We start from the raw sequence: 15618 nt of genomic DNA on the forward strand, positions 1-15618 counted from the left end.
TGCTGTTAGCTTTTTGCCCTTTGTGAGCTTAACGACTCAACTATCAGCGACTACATCTCACAAGTCATATGTCCATGACTCCCCCAAAATAGGCTCCGTGAGGGCCCTGTGACGGGGGTACATTGAAGCCTCTGGAGTTGTTGAGAGACAGAAGACAGTCGTGTGTGTTTGTGTGAGGGAGTGATTAGTGGAAAATTCAATGAACAGAGGAAAATAGGGAGCAAGTTTTTGGTATTGATAGGGATGCTTGTAATGGTAACTTTTTACTTAATTTTTTGAGTTGTACGTGACTGAATGCAGGCAACAGTTTACTGGTAGTTGCGTTTTTCCTTTCAGTTGTGCAGTTGGACATTCAAATGTCGAGCACTTTTCTGTTGTTTGACAACCCATCTTCATTTTCCCTGTGGTGTAGCATATTGCAACTGGCCGCATAGACAAGGTGGGAAAGGTATAGGTCTCAACATCTTTAGTTTAGGCTTCTGCTTATTTGTTATAATTTTGATTAATGTGGTGTGGGGAGTGCCCCGAAAAAAAAAAAAACGAAAAACATTGTATTGTACGTTCTGTAAAGGCACGACAACGTAAGTGGGCCTCTGGGAGCTGGAAACGGGGGTTGCGGCCAAGCTGTGGCTTCACGTATTGGTCGGTGGAAGCTGCTTTCCGTAGTGTAGCTGACTTCATTCACGAAGGAAGGGGATCATAATAATGTATGTTGACCATCCTCCCTTCGGTGGTGAGCTGTTTGGCTATCCCGTAGCTATCGAAACGAGTAGGGAACAATTATTAGAGTCGTGTCAAATCGTTTTCCGTAGTGCCACAAACGAGAGAAGTGGGTGCGGAAGTGTTCGGAATAGGTGAGCAGACAACGACCTTCCTCCGCTCGACCGCTTGATATGTTGTCAAACGTGGTCGATCGGTGGGAAAAGAGATGGTTCACCTTTCTTGGGAGGAGATGCGTTTCACGATTTTTCTTAGCATTGTCCTGTCGCCTAATGATACGTCCTAACGTAGTGGAGTGTGTGTATAGGGGGGGGGGGGCGGCTGCCGCGCTGTGTGAACTGGCCGCAATGGTATCTTCCATTAGGTTAGATCTACGGAGTGAGTGACCCGAAGAGCCTGACATGGGCATGAAGCGCTCGCAAACTAGGTGTCGATGATTGTTTTCCCCTGCCGAGTCCGGTTGTCCGATTATACAAGAATTTTGACGTTATGAGGGCAAAGACGGAACCCATTTATTGGGCGGAACGCTCTTGTAGGATGATTCCACCTTGCTTGCGAAGGGATGATCTTCTTCGCATAGTGGGTACAGTGGCCGTTGCTTTTTATTTGAGCTGACATTTCGATATTACCGTTTCCAGGGCGCACCACCTTGATTCACGATTGCGTAAAGGTGAGTGCGCAGACTCTTTTGTCCATCCTTTTTAGCGGTGCGAAGTCTAGTAATAATTTAAATACCCCTTCGATACGTGTGTATGATCTTCCCCTTTCACCAACTGAGTGTTTAGGAACTAAGCACTGGGTATTGGAGTAAAGAAGCGCGTGTACGGGTGCCACTGTGCTGTACTGTATCTGCGCAAGCTGGTTATTTTCCACGGGGAGGAGCCTTTGACGCGTGGGCTGTGCCAGCCAACGGCCACCTTCCTGGATTATTTCGTTGGGGCATCATCATTGGAAATTTATTTGGATCACATCAACTCTGACAATCCTACCCATGCTCCGGGAGCCTATGCGAGCGGTCTTTCTTACGTTACCTCTGCACATATTTTGTCATCCGTTAGGTGTCTAGCTTCATATAACATTTGAGGGTACATTCCTCTGTCTCAGATGTCATTGTCACTCATCCCTTTGATCAGCATGGGGAGGTGTTGGAGCTCGGATGGCGATTGAAGAGGGAATAGCGCGCGTTCTCCATGCGCAGATGGAGGTAATGGGCCAAGAAAATTTGAGTGTGCGTAATTTCTTGTGACCTTCTAACCAAGGGACGGTGTGCTCCCTGGAGCCACTGGGGCTTACTTTCTGCACTTCATGCAGGCTTATACCACACGTTCTGGAACGGGGGTTGCCTCGCCTTCATGAGGTGGTAGCTATCCTTTCGCTCGGTAGTCATGGGGCTGATTCCTATTTCTTCACGCGCTAACTGCCGAAATTAGAACTGTTATGACAAACTGGAGTGGCCGCGACAAGATGCTTTCTACAGGATTCAATGGAGTATCTTGACTTCGTGCGAGCTACGTCCACTTACTTCCAAACACACCGAAACAGCAGAGTCTGAACCAGCAATTCGGTGTTGCGCGCGTGTGTGGGAGGAAACGGCGTGTGGATTCGTGTTGCCACTTTTATGAGATGGGGATTGTATGTAACGTAACAACACTAAATATGCGATGCCGAAAACTGGGGATGAGCGACTCAGTCACGAAGACCACAGAAGTATTCAGTTGGGAGCGGGGGCTCATTTCTCAACCAAACTATATTCTCCAGGTCGCGACTCAGTAGGTGACAGTATAAGGGGCCTTATTCGTCTTTTGGTATTCCTACTGGACGTGATGCTTGCTTTTGTGTAGCCTGTGGTGTCATCCCTCCCATGTGACAGCAGGAATGAGATGCCGCAAATCGTGTTGGACTCCCGTCTTTTTGTAATTAACTCGCTGCGGCCCCCACACGGGACTCCGCATCGCAGCATGAACCGATGCCTGAGCTTCGGTCCTCTTCAGTCGATCGGCGCACTGCCACAGGAAAATTTTGCTTTATCATTCCTAACACCGCTTTGTCTCTCAGTTCGTAATCTGCTCTCCGTTTCAAACCTGTTTTCTGAAGGACATACACGTAGGCAACAACGAAAACGATTACAAAAGTACCTCAGTGAAAGAGTTTCCGAGTGGTGCTATTTATACTTGCGGGGAGATGACCACCACGAAGGCTTCGTGTCTTATATCCAGTGACAGTGCCCTTCGCCGAAATTCCATTGTCGCCACGGCACCATTGCTGCTGCTACTGGCGCTAACGTTGCCTGTCGGTAATGGGGAGGTCACGCAAGTGAACGTCCTATCTCTCATGTACACCACTGAATTTCCCGTGGAGGACGCCGTTTTATTTGATAAAGGACTTAACGTTTCATTAATGGCGCGCCGTTTGGAGCTCAAGGGGCAAGTGAAAGTTGAGTTTATTCGTCCTGCAGCACCTAACTCTCCAATAGATGTCGCAATCGAGCAGGGTGCTCAGCAGAGTGTAGGCAAACTATTGCTTGTTCTTGGTCCGCTGGGCGACGATAACATCCAAATATTTAAAGGTGCGATGGAAGAGCATGAGTTAGTCGCCTTTACCCCTATTGCCACTTCAAGTGAGGGCTACGGCTGGGATCCTCATCTCTACTACTTGACTGTTGGGCCGGATGCCGAGCTGATGGCTCTCGTTCGCTACGCTGTTGGTGTGTTGGGTCTTCAGCGGGTAGGCGTGATGTACGTGAAAGATACGTCGTTCAGCAGGAAATCATTTGAGTTCGTGGAGAAGCTGATGATGAGGATGGGTCACAACATAAGTTGCGTGTTCGCCCCAGAAAGTGGCTTCTCTTCTGCAGGTAATAAGGTCTCTTTGGACTCGGAATGGGAGCAATTCGCCGCTGCACTTCCACAGGCGATACTGTTGCTTGGTCCGCGCGGCCGCGATAGTAGATGGTTTGTCATGCGGGTAGCAGAGGACAATCGGACATCGCGCTCACATTTGCTTGCGCAGTCAGGGTTACAGAGCTTTTTGCTGAAGACATGGTGCGAAGCATTGGAGGCGACGGGCGCTGAGTTTAGGACTGGACAGGTGATCTTCTCAGGGACGAATCCTCTGGCATGCGACACAGAGTACAAGGCGGTACAACGGTTTATCGATGAAACAAAAAGGTATCTAGGAAACGAGGAGGAGGGGAGTGAGGACGCAGGGGCGGGAGGCCTCTCCAATGATACTGGGGGAGAGATGATGATGCTTGGTTGGATGACTGGTGAGGTCATTTCTGCGGCACTGGGCAACAGTAGGGTTGTGAGCAACCGCACAGCTTTTATGGAATCCTTATATTATCAACGTCGTTACGTAGTAGATGACCTCGTGATCGGTGATTACGGCAACGAATGTGGGGAGGAGGCAATTCGGCAGGGTGCTGTCTGCCGCTGCAACCAGGGTGGAAGTATGGTTTACATGAAGGAAATGGTTAGTAAGACCCTGCTAAGGCCAGTGACTGCGGGTTATGTGACTTTAGGTATGTCGCGGTGCTCGAGGGAATCTTTGCAACTTAATGCGCCTTTAAATGCTCTTCTTCTGCTTATGCAGGACGATGACGTTGCGCTAAGAGCAAACGTGGATTGGGACGTTGGCGCATCTGCTAGTGTGGGGAACGGGCACCTCACCGTGCATGACAGACTGTTTTTACACTCTTTCCTTGCGACATCAGACGCCGCCGCCAGTATTCTGCAGCAGCTGCTCAGTGTCAGGATTGTGTCGGCTGTGTTTGGTGTCGTCAGCGACGACATGCTCGAAATAGAGGGTATGACTTTCTTCGATCCGATAACAACTACTCCCCGTCTAACTAAGCCGAGGAAAAATGTTATTTACCTCTCTCCCACGATGGAACAGCAACTTTATGTGCTTGCAGAGTACCTTTACAGCAATCCGCCCCCGAGTGTCAAAGCCATCATACGGAGCAAGGAGGCTTCCGAAATTTCAAAGCTGCTGAGAAAGACGCTTCTAACGTTTGATGCCCCTTTGAGCCCCGCAGACATCCTTGATGATGATGATGAATTGGGCGACTACCTTCCGACGGAGGGAGATGTAATGGTCATCGGCCTCACCAAGTCTGATGTGGGGACGATCGCGGAGCACCTCGAGACTTTTGAGGAGAGTCGGGTGTTTTTGATCTTCTCTGAATTAGCGTTGCTGTTTGAGGAGTTGAGAGCGGCATTCAGGAACAAAGCGTCCGCCCATCGCCTCGTGTTTGCTACCAACTTACCCCACTGGGCGGAAATCGAAATGCCAACGGACCGAGTAGATAATCTTAATTCTGTCGTCCCAGATCGGTCACTGTGGTCTCCCATGGCGTTGCTCGGTTTCGTCACCGGACGGTTGATGGAGTCAATTTTGGAGCGCATGGAGAACGTGAACCCTGGACTACTGGCGGATTTATTCTTCAAGGAGAGCCTCATTACTGTCGACGGAATGTGGTACGGACCGTACACTGATGATTGTGATATCGGCAAACCAATTGAAGGAAACCACTGCATCCATAATTATGGAGCCACGCATATATCCGTGTGGTCGATGGCCCGTGTACTGAGATCGGACGTTCCACTGCTACAAAATCCCACAACACCATCGATGGAATACATCGACCCCGACGCTATTGTATTGACTGGTGCGGCCATCGCTGGCATTGGCATTGCTGTGTTCGCCTCCTTGTTGCTCCTCGCCGCGCTTGGGGCCTTATTATACTTTACGATGAACAGAACCCGTGACAACGCCAGTGCGCCGAAGGAGCCGATGGAGCCCGTCACGATCATCTTTACTGACATTGAAAGCAGCACTGCTATATGGGCTGCACACCCTGAGCTGATGCCCGATGCCGTTGCCGCTCACCACCGCGTAATCCGCCGCTTGATTGAAAAATACGACTGCTACGAGGTGAAAACCGTTGGCGACTCGTTCATGATTGCTTGCAAAGGTGCGTACCCGGCCGCGCGGCTCGTGTGGGAGCTCCAAGTATCGTTCTTGAATCATGATTGGGGAACAGGCGTGTTTGATGAGATTTATCGTGACGCTGAAAGGGAGAGGCGGTCAGAGGACCGTGAATACAACCCACCAACTGCATATCTGGACTCCGAAGTGTACAGTCGTTTGTGGAATGGCCTGCGTGTACGTGTTGGAATCCACACCGGATTGTGCGACATCCGACGCGATGAGGTAACGAAGGGTTACGACTACTACGGCCAGACAACAAATATGGCTGCGCGGACGGAGAGCGTGGCAAATGGCGGTCAGGTGCTGATGACGCGTGGGACGTACTTTTCGCTTAGCTCAACTGAGCGTCAAGAGTTTGGTGTCACGTCTCTCGGCTTGGTTCCGCTCCGCGGTGTGCCCGAACCCGTGGAGATGTACCAGTTGGATGCCGTTGCCGGCCGTGTCTTTGCCCCGCTACGCTTTGATAGAGAAGCCTGTTGCGAGCAGGAGGACGGGACTAGCACTTCCGCCAGTGACCACGGCTCCACAGTGGCCGAGCTAAGTGAATCAGCTCAGTGGGTTGTTGCTTCTTTGCGGGCTGTGCTTCGCGCATTCAGCACATCTCAGCGCCAAAAACTGCTTATGCCCATTTGTGAGCGTTGGAACGTGTCGATACCGCGAAAACCTCTGCCCATGTGGGGTGAAGAACACTGTGAGGCGATTATGCGGTCTATCGGGGCAAAGATTGGCTCCGTCGTGGACCACCCCGCCGCAACTGACGCCACGATGACGGGGAGCACTGTGACAAATGATTCGGTGATATTCATATCCGGAAACCCCGAAGCGCAGCGGTGAAAACCACTCCACGAACTAATGACAGGGGAAGGAATCGTGAGGTAAGCCCATTTAGGGGCCTACCGATGTAGGGCAGTGTAGTTAATAGAATGCTATTACTTTTCCCCCAGACTTTTGAAAACGCTTACGGTGACGGCGTGTGATTTGTTTTAAACCAGTTTTCGCTAATAATTTTGTCACTGCGCCGCTCAGGGATGTGAGATTGTATACTGTGTGGCGTACCCCTTCGGCAGTGGCAATAAGCGTTCGACCTTCACCCGTGACCGCAGACTGTCGCGCCGGTGGAATATGTGATTTTTTGTTTTTCTTCCTTCCTTTCTTTCTTTTTTTTTTTCCTGAGCGTACGCGATTTACTCCATACGGCGGCAACTTTTTCCTTATTTATATGCATATATATATAAATCGTACCCTAAAGTTGTGCACGTGCTATTTGCATATATTTGTTTTTTTGTCATTGGTCTTCCAGCGGTGAATACGCGTTTACACCTTTAACGTGCAAAGATTGCATGCCTAACTCTGTGTCAAACGTGTTATCGCAGGGAACACTCCTTCTTGGTACCAAACACTTTCGTGTGTTGGGGCGTATCGCCGCGTACCTTCCATGCACCGCTCATATCTCGGGGCATTGTTATTTTTTAAAGACATCGATCGTATGACTTTAGTGAGTGTTATGACTTTCGTTTTTCTCGAGCTTCCGTGTTTACCTCCTGCCGTTGTCGTTATTTTTGACATTTGTTTCACTAATTCTCCTATTATTATGTTACATGGGTTAGCCCAGCTGCGAGAGCCACCGCGCCCTCGCTACAATTTCTTCTCCCGCTTCTCGGCTGCCCATCCACCAAGCAAAACCTATCGAGCAATATGAAGTGGGTGTGTACCATGCTAAGTTTGTTGTTCGGTTTCGCGGCGCTGCAGCCCCTAGTTTCTCTGATCCTCTTTAAGTTTCAGCAGGCCTTCTCCCTTCACTCCTTAGGCACCTGTATTATAGTTTGTCGCACGGCAACGGCAGTTGTGTATACGCTGCCGTCGTAATCGGTGCACGTTATCACTGGGTGTGGTGTATCCGGCCAATCTTGCATGTTAGGGTGCATTATCCCGTATTAGTTCCCATGGTGTTTAGTAAGTGAAGCAACGCAAGCACCATTGTTTCAGCCGAGCTGCTGGGGACGATTATGTCTTGGCCCTTGTGGAACACTTATGTTTTAAACGTTTTTAATACGAGGCAACGTAAGTATTCGTACCCCAAGAGAAACCTCGTTGCCCACCAGTCAGTTTTTTCCTCGGCGAAGTAGTGAACGCATCCCCCATCCTGTCGACAATGCTTGTGGAGAGGCCCACTCATAATTGTGTGATGACGCGCAGTGCCTTCGTATTGATGTCTTCACTGGTGCGGGCGGGGCCGATTCTCAAGGTCCGAGGGTCACTAAGCTATTCAGCACGTATTGTGGGCTCTTTTTTCTCCCCACTGAGCTGCGTGAAACGCCTGCAACCCCGCACGGCTATAATATCAACCCCATGACGTAGAGCAGCCTGCGGGAGGAGTCTTTTCGCGTTTTTGCGTATGGCAGTTGAGCCACCCGTGACGAAGCTGTGTCTGACCCAGGAAATGCGATTTAGCCTTCGGTCGAGGGAGTTCACTGTGGTTATGAACGGTACTGATCCAAAAACTGACCTCCGCGTTGCCCCGCAGGTCATGGAAATAGTTTCTAGCCATGTGTTGCTAACTGTATAAGGAGTGTTCCACCAAACCAGTTAGGTGGGGTTATATTTTGCATTGACTTAGTGCCACGATGATTTACACATGATCCGCCGATTCGGACGTTCTTGTATAGTTTGCATGCCTCCGCTTCTTTTTGTTTCTTCACCATATTTCACCAAACAGCTGTGTCACAGCATTTGCTGTTGAGTGTTTGGAGCCCTGACTGTTCTGGCTCAAGTAAGTTGTCGAGTTGATGCTTCAGGTTCCTTACAATCATCCTTTCCATTAGCTTGCAGAGGGCACTCATAGGGTCAGTGGCCGGGACGATGCGCCTTTGTTGCGTGTTCGTTTGGCTGAAGGGTTGGTATTATAACGTCCCTTCTCCTCTGTTCTAGCATTTTGCACGCTTCATACGGTGCTTAAGCATCCCTAGTAAGCATTCTCTCCTGGAACCACGGCCACTGTACATAAATTGGCCTGGTGCTAACTTCGGTTCTCCCAGGGTAAACCGTTTGGGTTCACAATTCCTCATGCTTGGTTGTTTCGTCCTTGAAGCTTCTGCCGTCATTGTCAACCCCTTCCTGCACATTTCCAGAATCACGTCCTCTTAACTTTGTCAATGGGTGTGCATTAACAACTGCTACTGTACTGGTCGATGGCCTCGTTGCAAGCACCGCATTCACTAGGTCGCAGCTTTCGGGTTCTGTGATCCCTGCTCCCAGTGTTGTTTTCCTTCATTTGACGGTCGTTTCTGTAACCACACCTCTAATTTTGTGTATCTTCGCTAGCTTTCCCCCTTTCCCTCTCTTTTAACATTCCTTTTCCCTATCTTCTGGGAGCCTGCGGAAGGAATGGTCAAGCCTTTACGCACTGTCAGGTAAGATAAAATAACCATTATAATCCTTGTTTTCGTATCACACCTAAGATAAGTATCGCAAAGAGTGAGTTTTTAAAACGCCCACCCAACCCAACTGTCACCGCCTCCGCACCAGAGCCGGGTAAGGTCATTTCCAGCACTTTCCTTATCGTCGGTAAATTTACTTCCATATATTTGAGGACTCGCATTTACCAACAATACCCTTTCCCCAACGATGCAAACGATGGATATGATAGCCACGACAAAGGTTGAAATTATTAAGTTTCCCGCTCTTTTTCTTCCATTTAACGCAGAAAGACAGGGTAAAGATAATTCAGATTTGTTAGTTCCTACGTCCGGAAATGTGGCACACGCATGTTGCCTTTAGTTACCTTTTCTCGTTCGGTTCCATTTTCGCTAAAAAAAAATAATACGGGTTTACTCACCTCATCCACTTCTCTCGGAGAACATTTCGGCATTTTCTTTTGCTCCCACGCGTAGGTTTACCGTTAAAATGTTGTCACTTTTATCCCACGCGACTAATGCCGTGCGGTGGCCACAGTAATTAACTTTGGCATTCGCGTCGATGCCTGTTTCGGTTGTGATTCAATTGCGATCGGTGATTGAATTCAGTTTTGAGATTCAGCCTCTTACCCAACGTTCTCTGGTCGTGGCCACTCCTGGCGGTGGGGCCCGTTTGCGCTCGATTTTTTGTTGTTTCCAGTTGCGGTAAGTGTGTAGGGGCAAATGTAAATTTGCATCCCTTGGTTGTGCATTAGTTTAGCCGATATCCCCTTATGCTCTCCTCTTCGTGGGTCGTTTGTTACGCCCGTATTGTCCCTGATCCTGTATCGGCGCCCGTAAGCGCTTGAAAGAGTGCGCTTTTCCGATGTTCCGGAATCTAGATGTCATTTTGCGGTCTGCTTATTCACTGTGCTGGTGTGGTTTCCCTAGAATGTGGAATACCCCCTCCACAAAAGAGAGGGGGTATTCCAACGCGATTCTTTCGGCTGCAAGAACTATTCTCGTCTAAATCGGCGTCGCGATGTGCACGTAGCCTAATTTGCGTTATTTCAACGGAGCTGTGCGACCTCAGGGGCGGTTTCGGCCACAGGAGCCAATGCGGACACACCCTTTTCAGCCGAGGGGGCGCAAGGTCGTTGCCGCCTCCCCTTTCCGTAGTAACTGATAACCGTCCGCCCACCCCATTGGAAAGGACTTGGACGCATGGAGATGCTCAGCTTTGTTCGTGACGATGCACTGAGCCCTCATGCCGCTTTGGGGGTGGATTCCCCCGTCATGAGCTGGCGGGTGCGGGCTGAATTGGGTATTAGTCCAGTGGTGCGCGCCCCTCTTGGGGTGATGCGGACATCTGCTTCTCGTTTGGTGAGGGCGCTGCAGCTGTCATTTGTTTGAAACGCTGGGAGGCAACCAGGGCCCGCGGGGTTGTCAACTGAGGCGGCGCCGCCTTTGGTCGCGACGTGGTCACATGCGCGCACCCAGTGGTTACTGGACACCGCCCGACTTTGGTGTGCACTTCCGCTATGGACAGGGCAGGTTGGTCATACGTGTGTTTCCGGGATGGGCGGACGAGAGTGACTGTTTTCCGGCATCTACCTTGAAGGCAAAGGCTCCACGATATTTTGGAAAACGGTACGCGGGGGACATCTTTCGTGGCCATTGGGGAGGTGGTTCGCCACTTCTTTAATGCCTCTGGTGGCCAGGTTGGGGTCCACATCAGGTTTTGTGAGAACGTACTTGATCAGGCGGTATCACCCCCTTTTTCCGCCACTGCTTGCGTATCTTCGGTGATGGAGCAGCACCCCGGCGTCTGCGGCCACGGGCCTTTTTGCAGGGATCTTCGCACATGTGACAGCAAATGCACTCTCAGTGAAATACGCGGAGGGTTGGGTATGTTTCTTGAATGTTCTGTGCGACCTACTGTCAAGTTTGAATCGTTTACAGTTCTAGTTTGTTCACTAGATGTGTCAGTTAGCACGACTTCCCTCCTTTTTGTGCCCATTAAAATTATTCATTAGAAACCACCACTTGTTGCTCTGTTTTAGTCCGGCACCGCTCGTTGACGCATTGGTTGACCTGCTTTCTTGGTCGCTTGCCCGGGTACCATCGCCCTGGCAGCAGACAAGCCACCCCCTCGAAGTGTCGTTGTATGATTTAGCACTTACTTATTGCGACTGTTCGAACATTGCTTTTCTTTTCAGAAGGTCCGCATCGGCTGCACGGCAGTGCTTTAGCTATTTTGAGTCAGTGCATGTGTGGTTTCCACCACCTCGGTGTACGTGCAGAGGGATGGCACTCGGTGATGGGGGTCGCGGGTGAATAAAAGACGCATTTAGCTGATAGTTTCAAAGAAAACGTTCGAACCATATATACATTTTTTGTGGGTCAAACACAAATTTAAGTTTTGCGTTACTATATTTTCGGACAGTAATCAGTATGCCAACTATTGTCCCCTCGGAGGAAGGATGCAAGTACTTTTTGTTACCATTTCACTCTGTACCTTGCGTGCAATATTTAGATGCGCTTTCCATTTTTTTTTTTAGAAATTCTTGCTCCCACAATGCGCCGATAACACGGTGTTGCCCTTTGGTCTGAGGGGAAGACGGAAGGGTATAGAAAGGCCCTCTCATGAGGGAATTTATGGGGAATTATGTACAGTGCGGCGTAGCATCGTGGTTCCATGTATTGCGTTTATGACATACGAGAAGGGACCTACCATGTATGTGTTTAGGAACGAGGTTATGTGGGAGAATGTACACATTTTGGGGGCAACTTGATTTTTTTTTTTTACCTTCCCCCCTGTGCCTGCACCTCATTTTTGTGTACGTCGAGCGTATTAAGTTGTTTTCATATACATTCTCTAAGTTTCTGTTCCGCATTGTTTCTATTTACATTCTGGACGACACGGTTTATCGGCCAAGGCGTTGCATAAAATTTGATGACCGCAGTGCCGGCGCCCCAAAACCCTTTTCCGCATTAAGGATTTTTCTTACCAAAGAATGTTCCGCGGCGAGAGCACAATCTGAAGCAGTTAGTTATTACTTTTTTCTTACCAACATTTCATTCGTTTTATTAACTTTTTCACTGTTTCCACCCATTTAGAGTTCTCGGAGTAGTTCAACCATGTCAGAGAGATATCAACAGTTAATGAAGTTAATTGTTGTTGGAGATAGCGGCACAGGTAAATCGTCTCTTTTACACCGCTTTGTTGAGGACACATTTTCAGAGGAACGAGCGCAAACTATTGGTGTTGAGTTTGGATCAAAGATTATTGAGTTATCAGGACGTAGGATCAAATTGCAAATATGGGATACAGCCGGTCAAGAAAGATACAAATCAGTTACAAGAAGTTATTACAGGGGAGCAGTTGGCTGCCTCATTGTGTATGACATTACAGAACGCACCTCCTATGAAAGTGTTCCACAGTGGCTGAACGACGTTCGGCAACTTGCAGGACCGGATGTAGTTGTCATGCTGATTGGAAACAAGAGTGACATGTCAAAAAATAGAGCCGTTCAACATAACGAGGCTTCTTTGTTTGCCCTAGAGAACAAACTACTCCATTTTGAGACGTCTGCTTCCACCGGCGAGTTTGTGACTGATGCTTTTTTAAAAGTAGCCAAAACTGGTTTGAGTTTGGGCACCGATGACAACGACGGGGAAAATGGGCATGCAGAAACTTTGTATGATGGTCCGAAACGGTTTTCGTGTGCTTGTTAGGTATTTGGATTCAAAATCCTTTTTGCTCTACCGTAGAACCTCCATTCTTATGATTATTCACTTTTTGTTCGTGCTATTTTGTTTTCCGTATGCCGCAGTTGTTTAGTGCATTCTGACGTTTCCATTGTTGATAATATATATATCCCAGATGCACGTGCATATATACATATATACATTCTTCTACCGGTATCAACAAAGAGAAAAGAGGGAAATTATCTCAAACATTCACCTTAATTACTTTTTTTTTTTTTGCTATATTCGTTTGTAGCATTTTTATTCTTCGGATTGTCGTAGGGCTGTGTACATGATTTCACGGAGGAGCTTTGTACTGGCTAGAGGTAGGTCGAGAGGTAGTGAAAGCTGGACGGTTGAAAATCTCGCCGAAAGGGTGTTTGTGTGGAGTCCGCGGTTGTTTAGCTTCTCGCACCGCACACTTTCGAGTATTCGACACCCTTATATCGCTGTTGTTAATGATATGGTGGATTCAGGTGGGCATAAAAAAAGCAAACGTGTTGAGTTGCTCTTAGGTGCGTTGACGGAGTCTCGCGATGAAGAGAAGAAGTGGATGCGGATTTCACTGATGTTCGATTCGATGCTAACGGCAGATGTTGTGGACAAGCTACGGCGTAAGGTCTCGCTCAATATTGATGTTATGATGCGTATAGAGGTGCTTTGGAATGGTTTAGGCGGCGTTGCGCATGAGGTTGTTAAAGAGGATGGATATAAAGCCTTTCATTACAAACTTTACTCGTATTTATTAAATATAGACGACGTCAGCGTAGTCACATCTACTTCAACCGCCATATCAGAAGACTATGCCTATGATGAGAGAGGAAACAATGGAGTGACTTTTGAATTCTTCGCTGTTTCTATGCTTGAGCTGGCTGACAACTGGACCAGAACAAGGGATACGAATGATTTTGTCAACTTTTTAACGGACATATATGAACGTTGTGTAAAAACTAAGCAAAGGCCCATAGTACGTGGCATTCTTCCTAGGTGCGAAAAAACAGCCTACTTCTCCGGTGGGATAATACGTAAAGTGGTTGAAGGAGACACTGTGACTTACGTAAAGGCAAAGCAAAGCTGATCCCCCCTACCCACTTCTAGTTGTGACTGCCAAGATATGTATTTGATTGGATGTACACTACTGCTATTACCGACTAACGGCATTCGACCCCCGGTTGACAGTGAAGTTTACGTATTGTAAGTGTCTTCTCACAATGTGTTTTTTCATTTGATTAGGTATTCCCTTTCTTTTTTCTCACAGAGGGTTTCTTCTCGTTTGAGAGTTAACAGGAAGTAGCGGAAGGGGTGGTATCTCTGTTGTGCAGTTACCTTGAAAGCTAAGCAATGTCCACAAGTGGCATAGTCCGACGTCTTGATGAGGGGATGTTTACCGTATATCCGTACCATTCAGGTTGGATCGTCGCACCGATTTTACTGCTGCTTTCAGCGGCGTTTGTACCCGTTGGTGTCCTTATCATAAAGGAGAGCGACTCTCTTCTTGAAGTTAGCGTGAGTTACGGGGGAGTAAATAAGTATACATATCGCGTTGATGCTGAGGATAAGTATCCACATAAATTCTCCTTCAACGGCTCAAATTACTCCACGGGCGCAACGACGGCAATATCATTTAAAATAAATGAAACCGTTCGTCAGCCTGTATACATGCAATACCGTGTGACTGGGTTTTTTCAAAATTATCGGAGATACAGGTCCTCACAGGACTATAACCAGCTGCTGTACAACCCTCGCTCAGTTTCTCAGGACTGCGAGCCGTTCAGGTATCCTGGCGAGGTGCACAAGGCTGCTGAAACAGGCAATGTGTACTTTCCGTGTGGGTCAATAGCGTGGAGCCTATTTAATGACTCGTTTAAGCTGTACAAGGGGAATGCCACGAGCACACTCAACGATTCTGAACTAATTTGCGATGGATCTGCATTTGATGCTGATGGCAAGAGTTCGGTGGGCCATTCTTGCAGGAAAAACGGCATCGCCTCAAACGGTGACATTAAACTGTTTCGTAGCGCGAAAGAACCCGAAGATGAGGGTATTTGGTCGAGTAAAGGCAAAAGTTCCTCTGATGATCCTTACAGGAAAGAAGGATATTACTACGGCGAGCCTGGGCATCGAATACCCTCCGTAAGAGATGAAGATTTCATAGTCTGGGCGTCGCTGGGCTATACGTCAGAGGTGACAAAGATGTATCGCATCATCGAAAAGGACTTGGAGCAGGGTGACTACAGAGTAGAAATCGTGGAAAATTTTGACGTTTACTCGTTCAAAGGGGAGAAATACGTGGTTCTGACAACGCGATCGTGGTTCGGAGAGAAGAATCATGAAATGGGCATCACATTTCTTGTTGTGGGATGCATCTCGTTTGTTCTTGGCTTAGGTGTTATCATCCAGCAATGGGTTCTTTAGGTTGCGTGTCAAAAATTTGGCTGGTAATGTGTCGCGCTAGATCTTCAGTTAATTGTTTTGTGCTTTCTATGTTGTCTTAATCCTTGGACTGCTACGTTGTATGTACCTATATATATGTATTTGGTACGTAGGTATTTAATTTTACTCCACCACATTCAGAGGTTTCTCCCTTTTTTGTCTGCTGGAAGTTATTGGGAAGCTGTTTGAGCGCTTCATTCATGTTCACGATTTATCTTTTTCTAAATGTTGCTTACCTTTACTTTGTTTGTCCAGAAGGATATGTCTTTCTGTCCCGCTGGTCCCTCGTGTTGAGAGGAAAGAGGGTCTTCCCAATATGTGATCAAGTGTA

General features: G+C 48.1%; 4 protein-coding genes across 4 annotated transcripts, besides 1 other annotated feature; all 4 read left to right on the forward strand.

Annotated features, from left to right (window-relative positions):
- Positions 1–2901: 2901 nt before the first annotated feature.
- Positions 2902–6546, forward strand: Tb11.01.5310 (receptor-type adenylate cyclase GRESAG 4, putative; the record flags this gene model as incomplete). Its single annotated transcript, XM_824337.1, has 1 exon — positions 2902–6546. The coding sequence occupies one exon, from the start codon at positions 2902–2904 to the stop codon at positions 6544–6546; it is 3645 nt and encodes a 1214-aa protein (XP_829430.1).
- Positions 6547–6849: 303 nt separating this feature from the next.
- Positions 6850–6881: a microsatellite.
- A 5364-nt stretch (positions 6882–12245) lies between these two features.
- On the forward strand, positions 12246–12842 carry Tb11.01.5320 (small GTPase, putative; the record flags this gene model as incomplete). Its single annotated transcript, XM_824338.1, has 1 exon — positions 12246–12842. The coding sequence occupies one exon, from the start codon at positions 12246–12248 to the stop codon at positions 12840–12842; it is 597 nt and encodes a 198-aa protein (XP_829431.1).
- A 304-nt stretch (positions 12843–13146) lies between these two features.
- Positions 13147–13932, forward strand: Tb11.01.5330 (hypothetical protein, conserved; the record flags this gene model as incomplete). The annotated part of the gene is made up of 1 exon (XM_824339.1): positions 13147–13932. The coding sequence occupies one exon, from the start codon at positions 13147–13149 to the stop codon at positions 13930–13932; it is 786 nt and encodes a 261-aa protein (XP_829432.1).
- A 263-nt stretch (positions 13933–14195) lies between these two features.
- On the forward strand, positions 14196–15269 carry Tb11.01.5340 (hypothetical protein, conserved; the record flags this gene model as incomplete). Its single annotated transcript, XM_824340.1, has 1 exon — positions 14196–15269. The coding sequence occupies one exon, from the start codon at positions 14196–14198 to the stop codon at positions 15267–15269; it is 1074 nt and encodes a 357-aa protein (XP_829433.1).
- Between the last annotated feature and the right edge of the window lie 349 nt (positions 15270–15618).

The sequence above is a fragment of the Trypanosoma brucei genome, assembly GCF_000002445.2.
Source record: "Trypanosoma brucei brucei TREU927 chromosome 11 chr11_scaffold01 genomic scaffold, whole genome shotgun sequence".
In the NCBI taxonomy this organism is placed as follows: domain Eukaryota; phylum Euglenozoa; class Kinetoplastea; order Trypanosomatida; family Trypanosomatidae; genus Trypanosoma; species Trypanosoma brucei.